This window comes from Cynocephalus volans, chromosome 2 (assembly GCF_027409185.1).
Source record: "Cynocephalus volans isolate mCynVol1 chromosome 2, mCynVol1.pri, whole genome shotgun sequence".
NCBI classification, from domain to species: domain Eukaryota; kingdom Metazoa; phylum Chordata; class Mammalia; order Dermoptera; family Cynocephalidae; genus Cynocephalus; species Cynocephalus volans.
In genome coordinates, this window is record NC_084461.1 from 111377940 (window position 1) to 111403157 (window position 25218).

The 25218-nt window shown below is 39.2% G+C and overlaps 2 protein-coding genes across 2 annotated transcripts; both read left to right on the top strand.

Annotated features, from left to right (window-relative positions):
* Positions 1-282: 282 nt before the first annotated feature.
* Positions 283-13748, top strand: PHAX (phosphorylated adaptor for RNA export). Its single transcript, XM_063086975.1, has 5 exons — positions 283-380; positions 1937-2538; positions 3123-3243; positions 8752-8835; positions 12419-13748. Exons 1-5 carry the CDS (start codon positions 285-287, stop codon positions 12686-12688), a joined length of 1173 nt encoding a protein of 390 aa, XP_062943045.1. The 5' UTR covers positions 283-284; the 3' UTR covers positions 12689-13748.
* A 6522-nt stretch (positions 13749-20270) lies between these two features.
* SPMIP10 (sperm microtubule inner protein 10) lies at positions 20271-23222 on the top strand. Its single transcript, XM_063085429.1, has 3 exons — positions 20271-20356; positions 20887-20995; positions 23013-23222. The coding sequence occupies exons 1-3, from the start codon at positions 20271-20273 to the stop codon at positions 23220-23222; spliced, it is 405 nt and encodes a 134-aa protein (XP_062941499.1).
* Positions 23223-25218: the final 1996 nt, after the last annotated feature.

The following is a 25218-nucleotide window of genomic DNA, read 5'->3' on the forward strand; positions in this document are numbered from 1 at the left end:
TGGGAGGCCAAGGGAGGAATCCCAGGCTACCGCTGTCTGGGCACATACTTATGTTCACCCCGGGACAAAGCTTGGAACAAAAGTGTTGGAGGCCCAAGGGGTTTTTTTTTCCCCTGAGTAGCTGGAATTCTTGCAATGGTTTTGCGTCATGGGTCAGTCTGGACGACCAGGCCCCATAGGCCGTTGGGGCGGGCCTCCCCACACGGGGGCGCCCCAGCAGCCGCCGCTGGCGGGCCTTCCCGCCGCCCGCCGGAAGTGCTCTCCATACCCGCCGCCGCGGGAACATGGCGCTGGAGGTCGGCGACATGGAAGACGGGCAGCTTTCCGACTCGGATTCTGACATGACGGTCGCACCCAGCGACAGGCCGGCGCAAGTGCCGGTGAATGTGAAAGGCAGGCGGGCGGGTGGTCGTGGGCCGAGCGCGTGGAGCCCCGGCTGCGGGCAGCGCGCGGGCGGCGGGGAGTGGGGGAGGGGAGGAAGGCGCCCGTGGGGCGCGCAGAACCCGGGCTGTGGGGGGCGGCGTTGGGTGGCTGCGAGGGTGAGCGGTGCGCGGGCGGGCTACCCCGGACCGGGAGCTAGGAGCCCGGGCTGCGGGGGCGGCGGCGCAGGATGGCGGCGAGGGTGAGGGGTGCGCGGGCGGGCTACCCCGGGCCGGGAGCTAGGAGTTCAGGCTGCGGGGACTGCGCGGAGCGGCGGCGGCAGAGCGTGCGAAGCCGGCCCAGGCAGCTCGCCGCGAGGCGGGACCCACGGGCCTCGAGGCCTCCTGGAGGCGAGTATGCGGCGGTCTCTCTTGCGCCGTTAGGTTGGCTTGGAAGGGCAGATTTTGCCAAAAATGTAGAACCTAGGGTCTTCGGCCCCCAACAGGCTATGGCACTCATACTTGCCCTGAGCAGGTCTGGAGATTGAGGCCCAGGATCGAAGTTCATCGCTCGCTCAGCGGATGAAGCTAGCTCTGTCCTGCAGTGCCGTGGCACTAGGTTTTCTGTTAGCTTCCCGGTTTTCTGAATGGGGATTTGTCTTGACTGCCGTGCGAAGTAGTATCCTCTTTGAGAGGGCTTTGGTGCCAGGCTGCCTGCGTTCGAATCCTGGCGCTGCCACTGTGTGCCTGCATCAGGTTTATTTAGCCTCACTGCTTTTGTGTCCCCATCTGTAGAATTGGCATGATATACCACTGATACGGTTTGTTGAAAAGATGCTGCACAGAGTAATGCCTGACAAATGTTAACTGTAATTGCTATTTGAAGATAGGAAGACTATCTTATCGTCTTAAATCACCCCTCACCCCCATTTCTGGCACATCATAGGAGTTCAACAAATACTTGGTTTAGTGTTTAGTACAAAAAGCAAGTGTGACTTCTTCTGCATGTAAATGTGAGAAAATCAATACCAAGATATTTTATTTTTCAGTCTTTTTCAGGTTGTTTTACTTAAATTGACCCAAGACTTGGTAAACTTAATGCCACGGACTGCAGTTTTAAAAGTATTATGTAAGGGATTTCAACCCATAGGAGTTTACCATCTAATCTAAAAGGTTTCAGTCGAGCCATAGATTAAAAAAGAGGAAAGAAAGGGACTATAATCATTGAACTAACTGCCAATAACTGTTATTTTGTATGTCATTTTCAAACATCTTGACAGTAAACGAAGAGACTGAAATCTTTTAAAGGTGAGAATTAAGAGCTTTCATAGTTTTGTAGAAGGAGGCCTTAGAACTAAGTGCTGCATTAGCTGTAGAAATAAGAATTTGTGGCTTTAAAATTGGCAAATTCCACGTGGAACTTTAGAAAAGTAGGGACTGGATTGGTATCAGAGATGTCTTTGAAGATCAGTTCTGTTTCAGATGTTCCAATTGAATATCTGATTTTTAAAAAATAGCATATGGTGGGTGGAGTTAATGTGTTTTGTAGAACTGATTGTGTTTTCTTTCACTTGCAGAAAGTACTAGGTGGGGACAGTGCTGTGAGGGCCTTCCAGAGTACCACAACAGCATGTGCACCAGTATCACACTATCGGACTGTTAAAAGTTTGGATTCAAGTGAAGAAAGTTTTTCTGATTCAGATGATGATAGCTCTCTTTGGAAACGCAAGCGACAGAAATGTTTTAACCTTCCTCCCAAACCAGAACCTTTTCAGGTTGGCCAGAGCTGTCAGAAAGCACCTGTTGCTGGAGGAAAGAAGGTTAATAACATATGGGGTGCTGTGCTGCAGGAACAGAATCAAGATGCAGTGGCCACTGAACTTGGTATCTTGGGAATGGAAGGCACTATTGACAAAAGCAGGCAGTCCGAGACCTACAATTATTTGCTTGCTAAGAAACTTAAGAAGGAATCTCAAGAGCATACAAAAGAATTAGACAAAGAGCTAGGTGAATATATGCATGATGTCAAAAAAACAGAATCAAAGGAAGATGAAAATGGGCAGGGTAATCTCAAACGGAAACGACCTGTCCGAGACAGAATAGGAATGAACTATAAAGGCCGATATGAGATCACAGAGGAAGATTCTCAAGAGAAAGTGGCTGATGAAATTTCTTTCAGGTTAGGATTTAAATTTGATCTACAAATGAGCACTTAATTAAAATGTTTTATATTTGTAGGAAATAAAATAGACTCCTATAAAATTAATGATGATGTTCCTTTTTGATTTTTTTTTTAATTTAAGGAACTAGCTCTGGGCTTATTTGGTTATATGACTATAGTTGTGTCTTCTCAAATTTGGACAGGCCTGATAGAGTAATTTTGCAGATTTTTGTGAATTTGTAAGCAACTCAATTGCATTTAGTGCCATAAAGCATTTTAACAGTTCAAATTTTGATTAACTTTTCATTAATTCTAAGTCTCTAATGAACAGTGTCACAAATTGAAAAAGATAGGGTTCAAGAGTAATATGGCCAGTAGGTAAACAAGTATTTAGTTTCCAGGCATGCCTGTCTGAACACTAGTATGGATTTTTAAAGTACTGTACTGGGGAAATTGGAGATTCAAGTGCTGGAAAGGAATTTAGATATTTTAGAAAAGCAAATTTGTTAGAATAGGACTTTCGTTCTAGTTGGAGATTAAGGTAGATTTCTTCAACTTCGTACCACAAATAAAGAGGTTAATTTTACTTTGTTCTTTATCAGGTTACAGGAACCAAAGAAAGATCTGATAGCCCGAGTAGTGAGGATTATTGGGAACAAAAAGGCGATCGAACTTCTGATGGAAACTGCTGAAGTTGAACAAAATGGTGGCCTTTTTGTAATGGTACGACTACTTCACTATTTGTTTTTCTATTGTTTATCATGTAATTTTTTTTTTTAAACAAAATTAACTTGCCTCTGTTGGGTCTCTTATTTATCATACATTATTACAGCGTGTTTCAGATTTTTAAAAAACTAAATAATAAAGACAATAAAAAAATTCAGTACAGTCCTTTTTGCAATTCCTTACAAAAAACATAGATAAATGGTAGTCTGTTAGTGTACAGTCAGCAGCACATCTGTTAGTTGATTCATTAAAGGTAGGGGCTGAAATTTTAAGACAACAGAGTTTGAGGGGAGCCTGGAAGCTCAGATTTTGAGAATATGGGTTTTGGAGTTTGGGTGCTTCTTTCAAGTTCTAGGTCTGCAACTTATTAACTGAGATTTGGCCAAATTATTTGACTCCTTGGATCCTCAGTTTCCTCAGCTGTAAAATGGGGATTAATCCTTTGTTGTAAGGATTAGACAAGATGATATACATAAAGTATTTATCACGGTGCCCAGCTCTTAGCAATGGTGAACAGAAAAATGTTACTTTTGGTTCACTTAATGCATTCTTGAAAAAGAGAGCAAAAAATCTTATTCTTGTTATGTGTAAAGTACAGATAATATATCTGTGTGTATTCAAGTTTAATGGGTACTGATGTGAAAAGGGGGAAAAGAAGTCTAAAAGGTCCTGGGGTGGGGGAGTGATGATGGGAAAAAAGGTTGAGAAACACTGTTTACTGTTTAAGAATGACAGAAAGAGCACTTCTCTGGCTGTGACCAGACCACAGGCAGTGGCAGTTGTCTTATAGAATGGATTTGCAGATCTCATTTAATTCAGCTTTCACGGGCCGGCCCGTGGCTCACTCGGGAGAGTGCGGTGCTGGGCCCGTGGCTCACTCGGGAGAGTGCGGTGCTGATAACACCAAGGCCCCGGGTTCGGATCCCATATACGGATGGCCGGTTCGCTCACTGGCTGAGCGTGGTGCTGACAACACCAAGTCAAGGGTTAAGATCCCCTTACCGGTCATCTTTTAAAAAAAAAATAATAATAATAATTCAGCTTTCACCACAGGGTGAGAATGAAAGTTTGAATGGCTTTCTTACTTGTTACTCATGAATTTGAATGGTAACATCACAAGAGAGTAGATGGATAAGTATGCTGTAGAAATGGAGAGAAAAGAAACCAGTTAGAATTGATAGCAAAGGGGCTGGCTTGTTAACTCAGTTGGTTAGAGCATGCTGCTGTTAATAATCAAGGTCTAGAGTTGGATCCCTGTACTGGCCAGCTGCCAAAAAAGAAAAAAAAAAAAAACTATTGATAGCACTGGCTAAGGAAGCAGCCTGTTAATATAAATTCCAGAAGTCAAAACAGAGGTTAACAAAACAAATTATGATCATGAAATCACTGACATCCCTGTTTGTGTCAGTGTTAAAATACTTTCATTTTATTTAACTAAACACAGTTGTAGATTCACCAATACTATGCTAATAAAACCTTATATCTGGTGAGCTAATACAAAACTACTGAATTTGGGAAGATGAAAGTCTAAATTCACTTTATTTTAATACATTCTTTCCTTGAACAATTATTTATTTATTGCCTGCTATGTACCAGGCACTATTCTAGAACAGGGAGCTTATGTTGTAGTTGGGGGTGAGAGGAAGTCAGTCTATAAACAGAAAATACAGTAACTTCAAATATGTTAGAAAGTGGTGTATCCTATGGGAAAAGAAATAGATCAAATGGAGGAGGGTACAGGGAGTATAGGAGAGGAGGACCTTGCAATTATTAAGAAGGTGACATTTGAACAAAGACTTGAAGAAGGTAAAGCAGTGAGTACTGCAGGAAGAACAGGCCAGGCACAAGCAACAGCCATTGTAGGAGAAAAGGGTGCCTGGCAGGGCCATCCTAGGGTGAAGTGAGCAGTTTTCTTGCTTCAGGTACAAAATTTGAGGGGATGCTGAGAAAACTCAATAATGAGGATAAATAATATTTGGATGCAACATTTTCAAAAATTGAAATTGGTTCCAAAACCCCATAATGGACAGAATTTTAAATAAAGATAGGTCCCAACCCTGTACTTGCAAGACTCCGCTCTCTCTTTTCACCCCAGTCTCTGTCTAGTGCCTGGTGTGAACAAGGGGCCAGTGTGGCTAGTGCAGAGTACTTCAGAGAGAGTATAGGATCTAAGGTCAGAGAGGTAATGTAGGGTCAGATCTAGGGGGGACTTTTTTGCCGTCATGAAGAATTTTACTTTTACTTTGAATGAAATAGCCCTTGAAGGGTTTTGAACTGGTAGGATACGCATTTCATTCTGGCTGCTTTGTGGAGAATGTACTGAATGGGGTAAGGGTAGGAGCGGGAAAACCATTTTAAGCAGCTAATGCAGTAATCCAGGTGAGAGATAATGATGGGTCTGAACAGGGTGGCAGCACTGGGCTGGGGAAAAGTGGTCAGATTCTGGGTGTACTTGGAAGATAGAGCCAGCAAAATTCCTTGATGGATTAGATGGAGGATGTAAGAAAAGGAAAAGTCTAGGATGACTCCAAGGTTTTTAGCCAATTTAAAGAGCAATATCTAAAAATTCACATTAGATCCAAAGTCTCACAAATCTGTTTAACATGGAAAGGTTTGTATAATGTTTAATGAAAAGATTGTTTAATGAAAAGACAGATTATAAACCAGTTTAGAATCCCATTTGGGGATGGGGGGTAGGGTTAAAATAAAATACATGTGGCATTGGCTGGCTGGTTAGCTCATTTGGTTAGAGCGTGGTGCTGATTACACCAAGGTCCAGGTTAAATCCCTGTACTGTCCAGCCACAAAAAAAAAAAGTGTGGCATATAAATAAGTAAAAAGATAATGTGTGCCAAAATGTTAAAATGGTTACCCATAGGTAGTGGGATTGTGAGTGGGTCTTTTTTATTTTTAACTGCCTGTTTTTGACCCTTTTTCTGCAATGAGCATATAGTTACATACAAAGAAAAAGTTCAAAGTATTCTCAAGCTAAAAAGTTGTTTGCAAAAATGTATATATTTGCTGAGTTTCTGATCTTTTAAAAACCCAGTTTGAGAAGTTAACACATTCACATAGTTCGAAAATCAAGGGCAGGCCGATTAGCTTATTTGGTTAGAGGGTGGAACTGATAACACCAAGATCAAGATCCCCATACTGGCTACTGCCAAAAAAAAAAAAATCAGAGAGAACACCAGGGGCTGAAGGGAGAGGGGAAAGAGAAATTATTTAATGGGTATACAGTTTCAGATTTGCAAGATGGAAATTTTTGGAGATCTGTTTCCCAACAATGTGAATATACTTAATACTACTGAACTGTACACTTACATATGGTTAAGATAAGTTTTTTGTTATGTGTTTATTACCACAGTAGAAAAATCAGAGTAAGAGTATGCAGTGAAGAGGCTCCCCTCCTTATCTTTCTGCCAGCCACTCAGACTCTTCCACACACATGTTTTTTTTACAGAAATGGTAATATACTGTACACACTATTCTGTGCCTTGTTGCTCTTTTTCACTTAAGGTATCTTGGAGATCTCATATCAGTTTATAAAGAGAGCCTCACTCTTTTTTACAGTTGCCATTATTCCAATGAATGGTTGTATCAATTTATTTTTTTAACATGGATATACACACACAGTCAGTCCTCATTATTTGTAGATTTTATATTTGTGAATTTGCCTACTTTCTAAAATTTGTTTATTTATAACTCCAATATCAGTACCAGTGACACTTTCACAGTCATTCCCAGACATTTGAAGTGGCAAAAAAATTTGAGTGGGTTTTTGTGTGTGTGTGTGTGTGACCGGTAAGGAGATTGCAACCCTTGGCTTGGTGTTGCCTGCACCGCGCTCAGCCGGTGGCCAGTGAGCGCTCACCGGCCATCCCTATATAGGATCCAAACCCGCGGCAGGAGCACCGCTGCACTCCCAGCCCTGCACCCTCCCAAGTGCGCCACAGGGTCAGCCCAAATTTGAGTTGTTTTTTTTTTTTTTTTTGTCTTTTTCGTGACCAGCACTCAGCCAGTGAGCGCACTGGTCATTCCTATATGGGATCCGAACCCGCGGCGGGAGAGTCGCCGCGCTCCCAGCGCAGCACTCTACCAAGTGCGCCACGGGCTCGGCCCAAATTTGAGTTGTTTGATGTGCACTTTCTCAGCTGAGATTGAACAAGGCAACACTGCCTGGTTTCAGCTCTCATACAATAAAAAATTGCCTTTTTCAAGATTTATTTAATGCCATGTTTTTCATATTTTGTGCTCTTTTTTTTCCCTGGTGATTTCGCTGTTTAAAATGGCCCCACAAGGGTAATGCTGCAGTGCTAACAAGCGTTTCTAAGTGCAAGAAGACTGTAACATGCCTTATGGAGAAATATGTATGTTAGTAAGCTTAATTTAGGCACAAGTTACAGAGCTGTTGGCCATTAGTTCAGTGTTAATGAATCAACAGTATATGTTAAATAAGGTGTCTTTAAACAGACATACATACAAGTTTATATATTTATCCATTGGCAAGAATGTTGTGACCAGAATGTTTCAGGAACCAAATCCTGCATTTCTCCTGGAGCACTGTTTCAGTATTTGCTAATTCAGTGTTTGCAACAACTTCATAGAACATAACTATCATGATTAGTGAGAAGCAACTATATGTATATATATCCTATGATTTATTATATATATTTAAATCTTTGACCTGTTTGGAATGTATCATAGTACAGGTATGAGGTATGAATCCAACTTAATATTTCCCTAGATGGCCACCCAGTAGCTCATATGCCAATTTTTTAAAATTTCTTTTTGGTGCTGGCCAGTACTGGGTCCAACACCAGTTATTGAACAGTCCTTTTTATTTTTGGTTTGAGATCCTATGTATATCATAGACTAAATTCACATGTGTATTTGGCTTTATTTCTGGATTTTCTGTTATGTTCCATTAATCATTCTAGTTTTATTTCAGTACCACCCTTTTAATTATTGAGACTTTATGGTGTACGCTTGTTTATTTATTTATTTATTTATTTATTTATTAATTTTTCTATTTTTGGTGGCTGGCATATAAGGGAATCTGAACCCTTGTCTGTGGTGTTACAATACCATGCTCTTAAGTGAGTGAGGTAACTAGCCAGCCCCCTAGGATGTTTTAATATCTAATAAAGTATCACTCACTGATTTGGCCAGATGACAAATAAAAGCAGGCAGTTCAGTCATTTGTTATGTCATTTGAGTTGAGTGGCCTGTTTTCTCTTTGTTTCTGTGTAGATTTTATAAATCATAGAATTTTGGAGTTGGAAAAGACTAATGATCACCTTTGACCTTAGTTTTATAGATGAAGAAACTGAAACTCATAATTTAGTGATTTCCTCATGTTACCCATTTCATAAGAGTCAGAATCAGGACTGGGCTTCGAGTCTGATATTCCTTGTATCTTTTTAGGTGTGTCTCTGTTAAAAGATACCTTGGCTGTTCATGGGAAGAGTCCTTGCAGTTTAATTTTTCTGTTCCTTTTTGCAGAACGGTAGTCGAAGAAGAACACCAGGTGGAGTTTTTCTGAATCTCCTAAAAAACACTCCGAGTATTAGTGAGGAGCAAATTAAGGTAATGATAATATCCTTGTCTTTTAAAATCTGTGATAATTTGATTTCCATTCAGTCTCTAGCTTCATTTTCTACTAGTCTCTATCACCTGCTCTGCCTTGAATGGGCCGATTATGTAATTGTAAAGAACTGCCTCCTCTTTTTCTTCCCTTTCAGAACCAAAGTCAAGATTTCTTTTATTTTTGTAGTAGTTTTTCGTGGTATCTTAACACATAATCACTTTTTCTATCCTCCTACATCTTTGTTAATGAAACTTTTTAAACATTCAGAAAAGGTGGAAGAGTAATAATATCCATATATCCCATGCATGAATACCCATATATCCTCCATCTAGATTCAACGGTTGTTAGTATTTTGACATTCTTACTTTACTCATACAATTTTTTTCTGTTCCATTTGGAAATAAAGAGTAAGCATAATGACGTTCAGCCCTATTTCAACAAGCATCTCCCAGTAATAAGAACAATTTCCTATATAACCACAGGACCCATTATCACTCCTAAGAGAAATAAAAACAATTTCATAGTATCACCCAACATCTAAGCCTTATTCCAATTTCCTGAGTTGTCCTCAGAATGTATATTCCTACCACCACCTCCAACTAGGATCTGATTTAGGTTTCCACATTTCATTTGTTATATCTTTCTTTTTTATTCTTTTTAACCCACACTTTTCTTCATGATTTATACCTTTTGAAGAGTTCATGATTATATGATAGAATGTTAGGTTATCTTATCATTCTGGTGATCGTCTTGTTGCTGTGTATCATTCATTCCTCTATCTCCAATATTTCTTATAAATTGAAAGACACTTTACTATTATTAATAATTTTTGTATTACAGTGAATGTCTTATATGGAATTATTCTACAGTGTGAGTTTTTTACAACTCAGAATTTGATGTCTTTTAATTTGTTAATTAGGGAACATGATTTGCACTTAACATTTATGACTGAGATTGAGAACCAGTCTTTTGCATAGGAAAGAGGTGATGCACATCTCACATAGCTGCTATATTTAAGTAGCTCTGTATTCTCTTTATTGTAACAGTGGGTGATAATGGTAATAGGAATGTACATTTTAGCCATATCATAATGCTAATGGTGAGAGATAAATAAAAGCCATTTATCTTGAGCTGATGCTCCATTTGAGCATATTTTGCATCTTCTCAGTGTTATTTCTTTTTCCGTAAGTTGTTTGGCTATTCACTTCCAGTCATTCTTTACAAATCTGTTACTGAAATTTCTGTAGGAAATCTTACTATTATTGCATGTATTAGTCTGTTTTTATGTTGCTTATAAAAGAATACCTGAGACTGGGTAATTTATAAAGAGCAGAGGTTTATTTGGTTTACGATTCTGGGACAGCTGCATCTGGCAGAGGCCTCAGGCTGCTTCTACTCATGCTGGAAAATGGCAGACAGCTGGTGGGTACAAGCAGATCACATGGCAAGAGGAAGCAAGGGAAAGGGGAGGTGCTAGGGTCTTTTTAAACAACCGGTTCCTGTGTGGAAATTCACTCAGTACCCCACCTCCCAGAGAGAGCATTAATCCATTCTTGACAGATCCGCCTCCATGACTCAGCTCCCAACACTGCTACATTTGGGATCAGGTTTCCACATGAGTTTTGGGGGAAGAACACATCCAAACTCTACCAGTGCACATTGAAATCTCTAGTTCTTACCTGCTTTTTTGCCTCATTGGAAAAATTACTTTGATGACATGATTTGTAACAATGTAAGTTTCCTTATTAACACAGCCATTGAGTGGTAGAACAGTTTATACTTTCTCTCCTCTCCTCCAGTATACTCCTTGACAAAAGGTGTGTGCTTTGAAGATACTTTCTTCTTGAGTTTTTGTTTGATAGCAAGATGTTACTCTTTTCAGAGAAATGGCATGATATGATGAAAAGAATTCTCTAAAATTCAGAATCTGTGTATTAATCTTAGTTTTGCCATTTAGTAGTTTTGAGCAGCTGCCTTAATCTTCCTCAGCCTTTAAGTGGGAACCTTAATATGTACCCTGCCAGAGGCAGGAGAGAAGAAAATAACAGTTTATTGACTGTATGCCTGGCTTTGGGCCAAATATTTACATTGTATAACTTATCTTTACCATTATGTATCAAGGTGGGTGTTACTGTGTTATGGAAAAGAAGAGTAATCAGAGTGATATGCCTGGGATCACAGGTTTTCACTGTATCAAATGTCTTTGAAATTTAGTTATTCCAATTCATTGTTGGAAGGGGATTTCAATGTCAATAGATTTTTATGTTAAACTACCAAAAACTTTGCATTATAGTAACAAAAAATAGAAACATTCAGAATATCTGATAATAGGGGAATGTTGATTTTTAAGGTCATTCTTAAGAGGACTATCCTATAACCTCTATTTTTGTGAAGGAACTTTAAGAAAATGAGAAAATGCAATAATACTGAATTTTTTTTAAAAAGGCTAAGTACATAAATATAAATTAAAATAAAAGAGGCATGGGACAATAGACTGGGAAGTGAAACATCAAAATGTTATAAATGATTTGGTCTGTTATGAGGGATTATAAATGTTTTGGTTTTTTAAAGATTTTTCTGTGTTTTTCTAAATTTTCTGCATGAGCATTGATTGATTACCTTAGGAAAAAACCTGAAAACAAAATTTTATTATAGGTAATTTCATATGTAACCTTATAATTACTTAAGTTTTGTTTTAGAAAACACACAAGTTCATGAAAGAAAAAAGCAGTAGTTAAAAGTTTATTTGCTATATTTTTAAAAAGCTCAGCTGTGTCTTAGCTCATATGCCTTATAAGTTCTGATAAAAGTGTGGAATATACTATAAAGCAAATGTACTTCACAGGGCCTGGTTTTCCAAAGCCTTGCAGTTTCAAATATTGACCTTGCAAAGGACAGGAAATTTTCCTCAGGCTACAGTCTCTGTTGTAAGATAAAGAATTGTAACACAGCAAGGTTTCTGGTTCAAAGACAGACAGGTTACTGATTGATATGTAAAGATACTGGGAAATTGCTGTAAGAAGAGAATGCTTGCTAAGATCAAGCTTTTGTTGGTGGATCAACTTAACTTCTTGAAAATTGCATTATAGAAGGTCACCTTGCTTGTCTTACTGAATGTTACCAGCTTCTATTGTTAAACTTGTTAAACTATACTTAGCAAAAATCCCGCCTATGTTCTCTTCCTATAACTTCCTGGTCTGGAGAATAAATGTGGAAAGAGAACCCCAATTCGTGGTTAATTTCACAAATCGAAGGAATGCCTCTATCTTGAGGGTTCCAGGAGATTAACCCCTTTTCAGGGCTTCTCACTGCTCAGAAGAGATGGGCTTTGAGTAATCTTTGGCAGCTCCAGCACCCAGAGGAAAAGGGGTGACAAATCCGTGGGAGGCAAAGCAACAGGCACAGCTGAGTTTCTTAGCATGGGCACTCACATATGATTGTGATGACATTTCAAAGTTAGTAATCTAATAATAATTGCTTGTTTTTTTTATGAGAAATGGAGATAGTGATTGTAAAGGCCTGCCTTGTACCATACTCAATAAATGGTATTTTTTATTTACTAAAGTTGTTCCTTCATTATAGGACATTTTCTACATTGAAAATCAAAAGGAATATGAAAATAAGAAAGCTGCTAGGAAGAGGAGAACACAAGTGTTGGGGAAAAAGATGAAACAAGCTATTAAAAGTCTAAATTTTCAAGAAGATGATGATACATCACGAGAAACTTTTGCAAGTGACACAAATGAAGCCCTGGCCTCTCTCGATGAGCCACAGGAAGGACATGGGGAAACCAAGTTGGATGCAGAAGAAGCCATTGAGGTTGATCATTCTCATGATTTGGACATCTTTTAGCATATTTTGGATATTTTGAGGACTAAGACTTTCTAAAATAACCTTGTGATAAACCATTCCTACTGAGATTGCTACATTTTACTTTGCACTGATTAATGTGAGAATACGGAAAAGAAAGATTGTTTCCTTGTTTTATATAAAAATTCTATGGGAGGCGAATGTGATTGATAAAAACCTTTAAAAATGTCTCATGTCTGACAAAATACTTAAATAGCACAGGATTTAATTTCTTCATCTGTTGCATGTGCTAATTATTATGAGAACTACTAGTTGATAATTAGTTTTGTCTAGGTCATTTTAACATTCAAAAGTTTGTTTTCTTTTTCCGATTTATCTTTGCAGTGAATTATGCTTTGGTTTCAAAACATTCCATTAAAAAATCCTAATGTGTCATATACATTGTTAAACTGTTGCAAATGCATTCAAATATTTTTTTCTGTGTTCTAAAAACTCATAGGCAATTTTAAGGATAGAGACTAAAAATAGGTTTATACTGATGGGTCTTCTCACTTATTTGTTTATCCAGAAGTAAATAAATGTCAGAAGCTTTTCAAAAAAGTATTCATTCTTAACATTAACTTTGTTTTTGGCATATTATTAACTCACTTGGTCATATTCTAAATACTGAATGTGATCTATATCTGTGTATTACCATGGACATTTGAAAAATTCCCAGTGTCAGCCTGCCTAAGACTGTTTTACCTTATGTTAAGGAAGTATGATATTTAAAATGTCACATCTGCATGGAGTTTCAGATTATTCATTTTTATTAACAAAAGAATTAAAGGTAGTTAACTTACAGTGTTCTAAGAGTTCACTGTAGTTTACAAAATATATTAAGCAAAACTGTGCTTAATATATTCAGCAAAAGTTTTGTATATAAGCAAAATATATTAAGCAAAAACGTATAATTCAGCAGCTTTAAACTATTATTTACAGGGAGTGTGCTTGAAGTCTTTCATTAATTCCTGAAAATATGATCATTGAAGTTGGATCTAAGAGGAAAGTGGTTATTGGTTGCTTTTTATTTATAAAGAATGCAAAAATAAAATTAGATTTTTGGCAGTCCTTAATGAGCTTCAAGTGACTTTATTTTTTAATCTGAAATATTCTTTCATAAAATTACTATAAGGGAAGAAAAATATTTTAAACAGGTAACTGGATATTGCCCCTAACAGATTATTTATGAGAGTTGATTTTAAAGATGTAGTGTACTAAGAAAGATAATCAACCTTCAGAATATTTAAATGCCACATATTCATGTGTATGTTGCTAATTTTTCTAGTGAAAGTTGTGGTTTTTGAAGGGCATTGATGCCTGATGCTACTTTATTTAAGATTGCCCTTTCCCTGCACTTTACTGTCTTATTTTCAATAGTTGTTTCTTTAACATTTGGAAACCACACAGATTTCTGGGTTATTGCATCTTACTGTCATACAGAAACCAGTGCTTCAGTTTTTAAGTTTCATATATTATGATTACTCTTCTCTAAACCTTTCTGGCTGTCCAAATCTAGGACATGTCCTGTAAGGAAAATAGAAAACGTATAGTCAGGATCTCTCACCTTGCATCTGTTACAAATGGGCAAGATTCAGCATATTCACTAGAAAGTTATAAAAGTAGCGTAACTGCACATGTATGCCCATTTACTGATTCAGCATGATTGTTGTAATTGTGTAATGCTTGGCTTGTAGCTGCTATTGTGTACTAAAAGTGTAAAGGTAACTGCTCTGAACTGCTGGTTAGCGGAGCACGGGAGGTCAGCAGAGCACAGAGAGGGCAGAGCATAGAGGATCAGCAGAGTAGGCAACAGAGCTCATGTCTGAGGATAAAGCATGTCTGTGAAGTTCACATCTGAAGAATGAAGTACATCTACCTTGCATAAAGCTGCTAGAATCTTCTTTCGATTACCTGACTCATGGCCTGCACAGGAAGGGATAGAAGGATCTGAGATCTCAGCCCGAGAATTGGTGTTGTCTGGCAGGATGAGCAGGTAAGGGAGCCACGAGCTCCTCAGGAGGGAGAGGAAATGTGGCTGCCCTCGAGCATGTGGTACCTGCTGGCAGCGTTCCTGTGGACTTGGGCTCCACTGGAAATGTGGGACCAAGTGGATGAGTCCCCAAGAGCATGGAGAAAGCTCTCAAGGTGCTGAGCTCCATGGTGAAAGATGAGGAGTCCCAGAGAGTGGCTGGTAGGATGGGCTGGCTGTGGCTCACTGAACGGCAAGCCAATATGGACCAGACATTCCAATATGTGGCATGGTTTCAAGAGTTGAAACATAAGGCAGACATGCTAGAGACTGAAGTACAGCAACAGGTCACCCCCATTCCTGAAGCCGAGGATGATGACAACCCTGAGGGTGAGGTGGGAGAACCTGTGCATCTCCTTGCATGACCTGTTTTGCATCAGACCGAACCCCTAGCTGTTTGGCTCCTACAGTTGTGGGACCTAGGAGTCAATAGCAAATATGCAGTGTGTGTTAGCGTTGGTGGGACACTGGCGCAGAATGTAGCCTGTACAAAGCAACCCTGATAAGTTTCCAGGGGCCACCGTTAACGTTGATGGCTGTGGAAGACAGACTATTGAAGTCAAAGCTGTGTCTTTGCTGCTGGGTATTGGACGATCGCCCCCTTGTGTATGTTCTGTGTATGTGTCCCCAGGGGCTGAGTGCATCTTGGGTGAAGATGTGCTTTATAGTTTGCATCTGCAAACAACAGTTGGAGAATTCCAGCTGTGGATCCAGACAGTAAAGCCTGTGTTGTGGGGATATGTGAAACAGTATCGCTTGCTGGGAGGACATGCGGAGATAAGTACCACGATCTTGGAGTTAGAAAAGGTTGGCATCTTCTGGCCTGCACATAGCTCCTTTTAAAGCTCTGGTGTGGCCAGTGAAAAAGCCTGATGGTACTTGGAGAATGACTGTGAACTACTGAGAACTGAGCAAAGTAGTGCCTCCTTTGCATGGGGCTGTGCCTTCAGTTCATGACTTGATGGATCAGCTGAAGATTCTGCTGGAAACTCGTCATTGTGTACTGGACCTTGCAAATGCTTTTTTCTCTCAGCTGATAGCCAAGAACAGTTTGTCTTTGCCTGGGAAGGAAGACAGTGAACTTTTCAGGTGTTGCTCCCAGGTTATCTCCATAGCCCAACTATCTGTCATGGTTTGGTGGCTGGGGACCTAGCCAAGTAGACTAGGCCCAGCATGGTTACAATGTTTCATTATATTGATGATGTCTGACTAACCTCTGATTCTCTTGCAGATTTAACCCAAGTGGTTCCGGTGCTGCTAGGCCATTTGGAACAATGTGGGTGGGCTATGAACACAAACAAAGTGCAAGGACCTGGGCTGTCTGTTTAATTCTTGGGAATTGTTTGGTCAGGTAAGACAAGTCATCCCAGAAGCCATTATAGATAAGATACAGGCATACCCCTGGCCAACAACAGTAGCTCAGCTACAGGCTTATTTGGGACTTTGGGGGTATTGGAGAGTTTTTGTACCCCATTTGGCCCAAATGGCACAACCACTGTATGCATTAATAGAGAAAGGAGCTCCCTGGGATTGGACTGAAGAGGTAGAACAACCTTACCATGCTACTAAGAGGGCAATACAGCAAGTGCAGACTTCGCAAGTGGCTGATCCCACTAAGCCTTTTGAATTAGATGTGCACGTAACCCAAGAAGGGTCAGGATGGGGTTTGTGGCAGAAACAAGACCGATTCCAAACACCTATAGGATTCTGGTCTCAGCTCTGGAAGGGCACTGAAGTGAGTTACTCTCTGATAGAGAAACAGTTAGCAGCTGTGTATTCTGCCTTGATGGCCACTTGGAGGAACTATTACAGGAACTGCCAAGGTCCTAGTAAGGACAACATACCCCATTCTAGGTTGGCAATGCATGTGGACAACCACCCCTAAAACTGGTGTAGCTCAGACTCCCACTCTGTCTAAATGGGGAGCATATATAGAACAGAGAAGTACTGTGTCTACAAGTCCTTTGTCTAATGAGTTGCAAACTGTGTTGGAACCAGTGGACGTTGTGGAGGAAATTTTGACACAACCTATACCCATGGAGGTGGTGACCATACCTTTCCATGAGGGAAAGGGACCCATTGTGGAGCAAAGCCTGGTATACAGATGGTTCCAACATGGGACCCTTAGCATCATGGATGGCTGTTGCTATCTAGCCTTAACTGATATCTTGTGGTGTGAAAATGGTATAGGGCAAAGTAGCCAATGGGCTGAATTAAGAGCAGTATGGATGGTGATAAAAAATGAGCCTGGGCCATTAACCATCTGTACTCACAGCTGGGCTGTATTCAAGGGTTTGACCCTTTGGATCTCTACTTGGAAGTATCAACAATTGCTGGTAGGTCACCCACCCTTTTGGGGGCAAGCTATGTGGCAATAGTTATGGGAATTAGGACAGGGAAAGGAAGTAACTCTTCTCCATGTCGCTGGACATTCCCCCTTAGCCAGTCCAGGCAATGATGAAGCTGATGCACTGGCTAAGATAAGATGGCTGGAGAGAGCTCCAGCAGCTGATGTAGCTGGGTGGCTACATCGAAGAATGCAGCATGCTGGCTGCAAGACTGTGTGGTCGATGACCCACTGAGTACAGCATAAACCTGAGAAAGAATGCCCCTGATGGGCAGATGTGCTCCTGATGAGCAGACAGGTGTCCCTGATGGGCAGATAACTCATGTGAGAGTGCCCCTGATGTGGTGGCAGGTGGATCTTGTGGGACCACTGCCAAAGTCAGAGAATTACTGGTCTTTTTGTATGGCTCTGTGAGGCCCCAGACCAGGTAAGCACTATGAAGGCATTGAGCAGCTTTATGGCCATGTATGGTCATAACCTTTTGAAAAGGGGGTTAAGGCTGTCTGCCAGCTCCCTGTCTTTGAAGGGATGGACATGTTGGTAGTGGCTGACAGGATCCTGAGTGAGAGACCCCATAAGGGCGGGTCCTCTCTGGTGGAGGCTCTGTTGTACAGAGCTGCAGCACATATTCAGTTGCAGGTCACTACTAAAGATGATTTCCTGAAACCAGGATATGGTAAGAATGAAAATATTCTCTTACTGGCCCCAATATGTTTACAACAGGGGCAGACAGTACAATGGGAATGGCCATGGAAAGTAGAAGCCCCACATGTATGCTGGGTAGGCCTAACTGGACCGTGGGGGAGAGGATTAGAAGAAGACTTGCAAGTCTCACCTTGGGTAACAAGTATCTGGCCTCTTCAAGTAAATGTAACATGGCCTGGAAAAGATAAATGCTCTATTTTAAAAGGTACATTTGTATGGATGCAAGGGTCAGCTGTCCTAGCTAAGGGAACATGCAGAAGATCAAACACATAGATTGTATGGTGAGTGACCATGAAGGGGTGGACTGTAAGGAAAATAGAAAAAGTATAGTCAGTATCTCTCGCCTTGCATCTGTTATAAATAGGCAAGATTCAGCACATTCACTAGAAACAGTTATAAAAGTAGTGTAACTGCACATGTGTGCCCATTTATTGATTCAGCATGATTGTTGTAATTATGTAATGCTTGGCTTGTGGCCACTATTGTGTGCTAAAAGTATAAAGGTAACTGCTCTGAACTGCTGGTCAGCAGAGCCTGGAAGGTTGGCAGAGCATGGAAGGTGGGCAGAGCACAATGGAGAACAGCAAAGCTCATGTCTGAGGATAAAGCATGTCTGTGAAGCTCACATCTGAAGAATAAAGTATGTCTACCTTGCGTAAAGCTATGAGAATCTTCTTTCAATTACCTGACTCATGGCCTGCACAGGGAGGGGTAGAAGGATATGAGATCCAGCCCAGCATGTCCTAACTGTTCCCTGTTGTGTATTCAGCTAATACTCTTGCCAAAAAAGCATATCTTGTGGTAGTTCTTCCTGCTCAGCCAAACATTTTTCCTACCTGCTGCTGGCTGGTAGGATTTATACTAATAACCCTCCTCCTCTCTGTCATAGTAATTTAAGTGCTTATCCTCACTTGTAACCTTTCTTTATTAAAATGAGTTTTTGTAATCTAAAATCCTGAAATATGATAAACCTTAGGGGATAAAATGAGTTGGATTGGTTTGGGTTTAAGCAAATTTGACTTACACTTAAAGTGTGTCTAAGTAATCAAAAGGTGGTGAAACATAAATGGGACACTATCAACCATGTGCAATATATAAAGAGGGAAATCAGCCAAGGTCAAATAGAGAATGTCAATATGAAGTGATTATTTATGAATAATTATTTAGTTCAACCTTTTCTAGTATGCTTGTGTCAAATTTGTAATGTCTGCAAACACCCCATTTTTTAATTGCTCATGATAAGAGTGATGTTTTAGTCAAGAAGGGATTTTAAAAAACACTGAAAATAGATCTGATCTTGACAGTCTTTTTTTTTTTTTTTAAATTTTATTTTGTCGATATACATTGTGGCTGATTATTGCTCCCCATCCCCAAAACCTCCCTCCCATCTCCCTCCTGCCCTCCCCCCCAACAATGTCCTTTCTGTTTGCTTGTCGTATCAACTTCAAGTAATTGTGGTTGTTATATCTTCTTCCCCCCCCCCGTTTTGTGTGTGTGTGTGTGTGTGTGTGTGTGTGTGTGTGTGTGTGAATTTATATATTAATTTTTAGCTCCCACCAATAAATGAGAACATGTGGTATTTCTCTTTCTGTGCCTGACTTGTTTCACTTAATATAATTCTCTCCATGTTGTTGCAAATGGCAGTATTTCATTCGTTTTTATAGCTGAGTAGTATTCCATTGTGTAGATGTACCACATTTTCCGTATCCACTCATCTGATGATGGACATTTGGGCTGGTTCCAACTCTTGGCTATTGTAAAGAGTGCTGCGATGAACATTGGGGAACAGGTATACCTTCGACTTGATTTCCATTCCTCTGGGTATAGTCCCAACAGTGGGATAGCTGGGTCGTATGGTAGATCTATCTGCAATTGTTTGAGGAACCTCCATAACATTTTCCATAGAGGCTGCACCATTTTGCAGTCCCACAAACAATGTATGAGAGTTCCTTTTTCTCTGCAACCTCGCCAGCATTTATCGTTCAGAGTCTTTTGGATTTTAGCCATCCTAACTGGGGTTAGATGGTATCTCAATGTGGTTTTGATTTGCATTTCCCGGATGCTGAGTGATGTTGAGCATTTTTTCATATGTCTGTTGGCCATTTGTATATCTTCCTTAGAGAAATGCCTACTTAGCTCTTTTGCCCATTTTTTAATTGGGTTGCTTGTTTTCTTCTTGTAAAGTTGTTTGAGTTCCTTATATATTCTGGATATTAATCCTTTGTCAGATGTATATTTTGCAAATATTTTCTCCCACTCTGTTGGTTGTCTTTTAACTCTGTTAATTGTTTCTTTTGCTGTGCAGAAGCTTTTTAGTTTGATATAATCCCATTTGTTTATTTTTCCTTTGGTTGCTTGACAGTCTTAATCAACTGCTAATGTAATTGTTAAGGGTTGCTATGAAGTTAGCAAAGTATTGTTACATCAGAGCAGCAGTGTCATCATAATTAGACTAGTGAGTTAGTGAAGTTCTGGACAAGAATTCCATCACTGCGACAGTGATGGCATCAGGAAAGGACACTTGTCCTATCTTACCCAAACTCACCAACACCTGCTCTGAAGAGAGTCCACATAAGCCTGCTAATAAGTGAGGACTTAAGGGTTCTGGGCTTTTTACTTACTTACATTTGTTTTGCAACCTGGGAGCTGTGTAGATAAGGACAATAACTTTGTACTTCCCCTTGTCATATATCTATACAGAAAGCTGTATATTCCAGAGGGAAACATGTGCAGGGAAAGCAAGTCAGACCTGAGTGTAGAGCATGTATAAACTCAGAAGCCAAGTTAGTTACTGTGTTTTTGTGACTAACTCTGGCTTTAGGCAATGGGTATGCCTGAGGCAAAACATGGTGCACTGCTTTCTCCATTAAAATGGACATCGTGGGCTAATTGCAAAGGACAGCATGCAGTCAGAGGTACAGATACCCAGCCCTGCCTCTTGATCATGGTGATATAAAGGGGTTCATTATCTATTAGTTGAGCCTCAGTGGCACAGCTCTGTGTCCTCAGCTATAGCTGCCCAAACTTCATGAATACAAACTGTCTATTCCCTAAAATGATGCTAAAATGGTTGTATTTAACCCACAAGATATCTTTTCTTCTTGCTTTCCTAATCAGGTATAGTGAGATTCATTTGCCACGCTTTTCATTAAGGCAAGGGATGATCCCAAGACGTTATGTTATGCCATGGAAAGAGAACATGAAATTCAGGAATGTGAATCTGAAGGTATTTTCCCATAAATATTCAGTTTTTATATTTTGATGCACTTTCACATAAATTTATAAGTAAAAGTTAAATAGCAGTATCTATTCAAATAACCCAACTGCAAACTTAAAACAGATATACCAAAGGATTTCAGGACTTCCATATCATGTGAACTTGCAGCTGTTAAGAAGCTCATCAAAAGTAGGTGCTATTAATATTAAAGCTAGAGTACAGAGCATATATTTTTAAAGTAGAACTGCATTTTCAGGTAGAGAGCCATGCAAACAGTTTGGCTAGATTTACAGATGACTCAGCCATTCACTGATCCTATTCGTTTAGTAGTTTTAAAACATTTTTCAAATCCAGATTAACCATTTACTTGTGAAAAGATAAGTTGTTTCTTTAAGGGAGAATAAAATATATTGTGGTAACGAGACTATGAGAGCAAATTTCAAGTAAGGAATCCTAGAAAAATGTGTTGTATAACTAATTTGCAAATTTCAAATGGATAAGCCGTTAATGTTGAATAAGAATATATTTTTCCAAGACAGAGATACTATATGAATATTATACATAAAAATATGGCTCAATTATTTTCCTATACTTGTAAAATGCACATGTACAATGTAATAAAATAAATGAAGCTACATTTGCCCTGGATGACTATTCTATATGTATTTTTATCTGATATATATTTTTTTAATGTATGGGCCAAATTCATTTATTTATTTATTTTTCTGTTGATCAAATCAATATTACTCGTATGTATATTGTTACAAAGTGTACTTATTTTTTATGCCCCTCGTCCAATTTCTCCCCATCTCCCTCTTCCTCCCTTCTCCCACCACTGTTAACCCTAGATTTCTTCTCTCCCTCTGAAGGAGTAATGGTTACTCTGTTGATTTGTTGCCTAGATGATCTGTCCAATGCTGATAGGTGTGAAAACAAAAATAAAACTGAGGAAATCAAGACTCAAGTATTAGACGTAAACACCAAATTTAAATATGTTTATTATCTTAATATTGGGCTGTATTCCATGTAATTTAGTGGCTTATAAAGTCAGTTTCAATCTCTTAAACAGCTTTAGCATGGCGTCATATTAGTATTGACTTTATCTTTTTCAATTACTAGAACAGGGTTTAAACTTCATGAGTTGAAATCAGTAAAGAAAAACTTTGTTTTTAATGAATCAAAACATTTTTTATTCTTGACCTTACTCTTAAGGGCTGTAATTAAGCATAATTATTCAGAGCTATTCCACTACTGCAATTTAGTTGACAATGTTCCTAAAAATTTTTAACATATAATTAGTGACTGGTATATAGAACATTCTACCTCACAGAGTTACCAGGAAAATTAAATAAGAGAATTAAAGGAAAGGAATGTGTCCACACTGAGTAAATGCTAGTAAATGCTAGCTTATGCTTTCCATCCTTCTATTTATTTATCCTCACAGTTTTTCTGGTAGGAGATGATAAAACTACATGTAACAACATTAAAGCAGTAACAGCCTACCAGAGATGGGGCTGCACCCTAAGACCAGGCCAGAATGCTATTCAGCAGTATCAAAGAATCAGAAGTAGATGTACACTTGTCAGTAACCTTAAACAGCTATTATTTTTATTCAGCAGCAGTTTTAACAGCAGCATCACTTTACATCTATTTAACACCTAATAGTTGGCAAAAACTTTTTTATTCACATGTTTTATTCAGTACTCAATCCTTTAATATTCTATTTTATATTTGAGAAAACTGAGACTTGAGGGGGTAAATGACTTGTACAAGGTCACATAAGTAGTGAAGCTAAAGTTCAGCGATCTGACTCCTTCACAGTGAGCAGTCTACACAGCTTTTCCTGGCAGGTAGTCAGGTAACACTGAATGACCAAGCATCATTTTTAGAAAAGGGATGTTGCTCTGTCCACCAGACTTTCCTTCTCAACAGGGATAGTTAGAAAAACTATTGGGAAAGTTCCACCTTAATCTAACAAGAAATGGTGTTTGATGTAATATACAGCAGATTTTTTATTTCCTCTCAGCAAGCAGAAGCATGTGGGATCCATACTGGCCCTTTAGAAGACTCTCTGTTTTTGAATCGCAGTGAAAGACTTTGCCATGGGGAAGATCGTAAAGTTGTCTTGAGGAAAGGCCCATCAGAAATAAAAATTGCAGATATTCCTTTGCATTCGCCTCTCTCCAGATACCAAAGCACTGTGATTTCCCATGGCTTCAGGAGGCGACTGGTCTGATGAAAGAAGAGTAAAGTGATAAAGTGTTTCAGTCTCTCTATTTTACTGCAATAAAAACCAAACAATAACAAAAAACAACTGACCATAGTGTGTCTAAAGCTATGCTTCATCCAGCCAAGTGTTCATATCTGATAAAAGCACCAAGTTTGTAATGGATTTTCATATAATCACAGACATGTAACCATCTCCACAATTTTATTTAATTGATTTATTTTTTGGCAGCTGGCTGGTGCAGGGATCCGAACCTTTGACCTTGGTGTTATCGGCACCAAGCTCTCAGTAAGCTAACCAGCCAGCCCCAATTTTAGAATATTTTTATAACCTGAAAAAGATACCTGTGCCTTTAGCTCTCTTACCTATTCCCCCATCAACCACCCTAAGCAACCTCTGATCTACTTTCTTTCTCTAATGATTTACCTATTATGGACATTTCACATAAATGAAATAATACAATTTGTAATCTTTTGTGACTGACCTCTTTCACTTAGCATAATGTTTTTAAGGTTCATTCATGTTATGGCATGTATCAGTAGTTTATTCCTTTCTATGGCCAAATATCCCATTGTATGCATAATACTACATTTTGTTTATCCATTCATCAGTTGATGGACATTTGGGTTGTTTCCACTTTTTACCTATTATAAATAATGTTTTTTGGGGGGTTTTTTGTGTGTTTTTCGTGACCGGCACTCAGCCAGTGAGTGCACCGGCCATTCCTATATAGGATCCGAACCCGTGGCGGGAGCGTTGCTGTGTTCCCAGCGCCGCACTCTCCCGAGTGCACCACAGGCTCGGCCCACAAATAATGTTTTTATAAACATTTGTGAGGAAATGTTCGTGTGAACATATATTTTAATTTCTCTTGGGTATATACCTAGGAATGGACTTGCTGAGTCATGTGGTATCTCTAAGTTTGACCATTTGATGAACTGCCATATTTTTTTCCAAAGTGACTGCACCATTTTACATTCCCACCAGCAGTATATGAGGGTTCCAATTTCTCTACAACCTCCCCTACATTTATTATTATCAACCTTTTTGATTCTAGCCATCCTAGTGGGTGTGACATGGTTTTGATCTGCCTATCTGATGACTGATAATGTTGAGCATCTTTTCATGTGCTTATTAGTCATTTGTATCTTCTTTGGAGAAATGTCTATTTAGATCCTTTGCCCATTTTAAAATTGGATTATTTGTCCTTTTTATACTGAGTTGTAGGATTTCCTTGTGTATTCTAGATATAAGCCTCTTATCAGAAATATGATTTGCAAATATTTTCTCCCATTCTGTGTGTTGTCTTTTCACTTTCATGACCATGCCCTTTGAAGCACAAAAGTTTTTTAATTTGATGAAATCCAAGTTTTTTCTTCTGTTGCTGTGTTTCTTGTGTCATTTTATTTTTTAGCGGATGGCTGGTCATATTTTTTTTTTTTTGGTGTCATATTTAAGAATCCAAGGTCATGGCGGCTGACTGGTCAGGTCTCTTGGGAGAGTGTGGTACTGATAACACCAAAGTCAGGGGTTCAGATTCCCCTACCAGCCAGCCACCAAAAGAAAAAAGAAGAAGAGGAATCCAAGGTCATGAAAATTTATCCCTATGAAGCTCCCAGGGCTGGCCAGTTAGCTCAGTTGGTTAGATCAGTGCAAAAAACACCAAGATCTGGGATTTAATTCCATACCAGCCAGCCAAAAAAAAAAAAAAATTAAATAAATTACCCTATGTTTTCTTTTAAGCATTTTATAGTTTTAGGTCTTTGATCTATTTTGAGTTAACTTTTGGATATGGTGTGAGGTAAGAGTCCAATTTTATTCTTAGGGATTACATTGAATGTGTACATCAGTTTGGAAATATTGCCATCATAACATATTAAATCTTTTCATTCATGAACATGAATACTTTTTTCATTTATTAAAATTGTCTTTGATTTTTGAGGAATTTTCTATAGTTTCAGAGTGTAAGTTTTGTCCTTTTTTTAAGTTTAGAAAACGTGTGAAA

What these genes read in the sequence shown, in the direction of transcription:
- SPMIP10 (XM_063085429.1), top strand. Translation starts at nt 20,271, where the DNA reads ATGGCATCAGGAAAGGACACTTGTCCTATCTTACCCAAACTCACCAAC. An exon ending in CCACATAAGCCTGCTAATAA is followed by an intron (nt 20,357 to 20,886) that starts GTGAGGACTTAA and finishes TTTCCTAATCAG; the next exon opens with GTATAGTGAGATTCATTTGC. An exon ending in TCAGGAATGTGAATCTGAAG is followed by an intron (nt 20,996 to 23,012) that starts GTATTTTCCCAT and finishes ATTTCCTCTCAG; the next exon opens with CAAGCAGAAGCATGTGGGAT.
- PHAX (XM_063086975.1), top strand. Translation starts at nt 285, where the DNA reads ATGGCGCTGGAGGTCGGCGACATGGAAGACGGGCAGCTTTCCGACTCG. An exon ending in ATGGTGGCCTTTTTGTAATG is followed by an intron (nt 3,244 to 8,751) that starts GTACGACTACTT and finishes TCCTTTTTGCAG; the next exon opens with AACGGTAGTCGAAGAAGAAC. An exon ending in TTAGTGAGGAGCAAATTAAG is followed by an intron (nt 8,836 to 12,418) that starts GTAATGATAATA and finishes CCTTCATTATAG; the next exon opens with GACATTTTCTACATTGAAAA.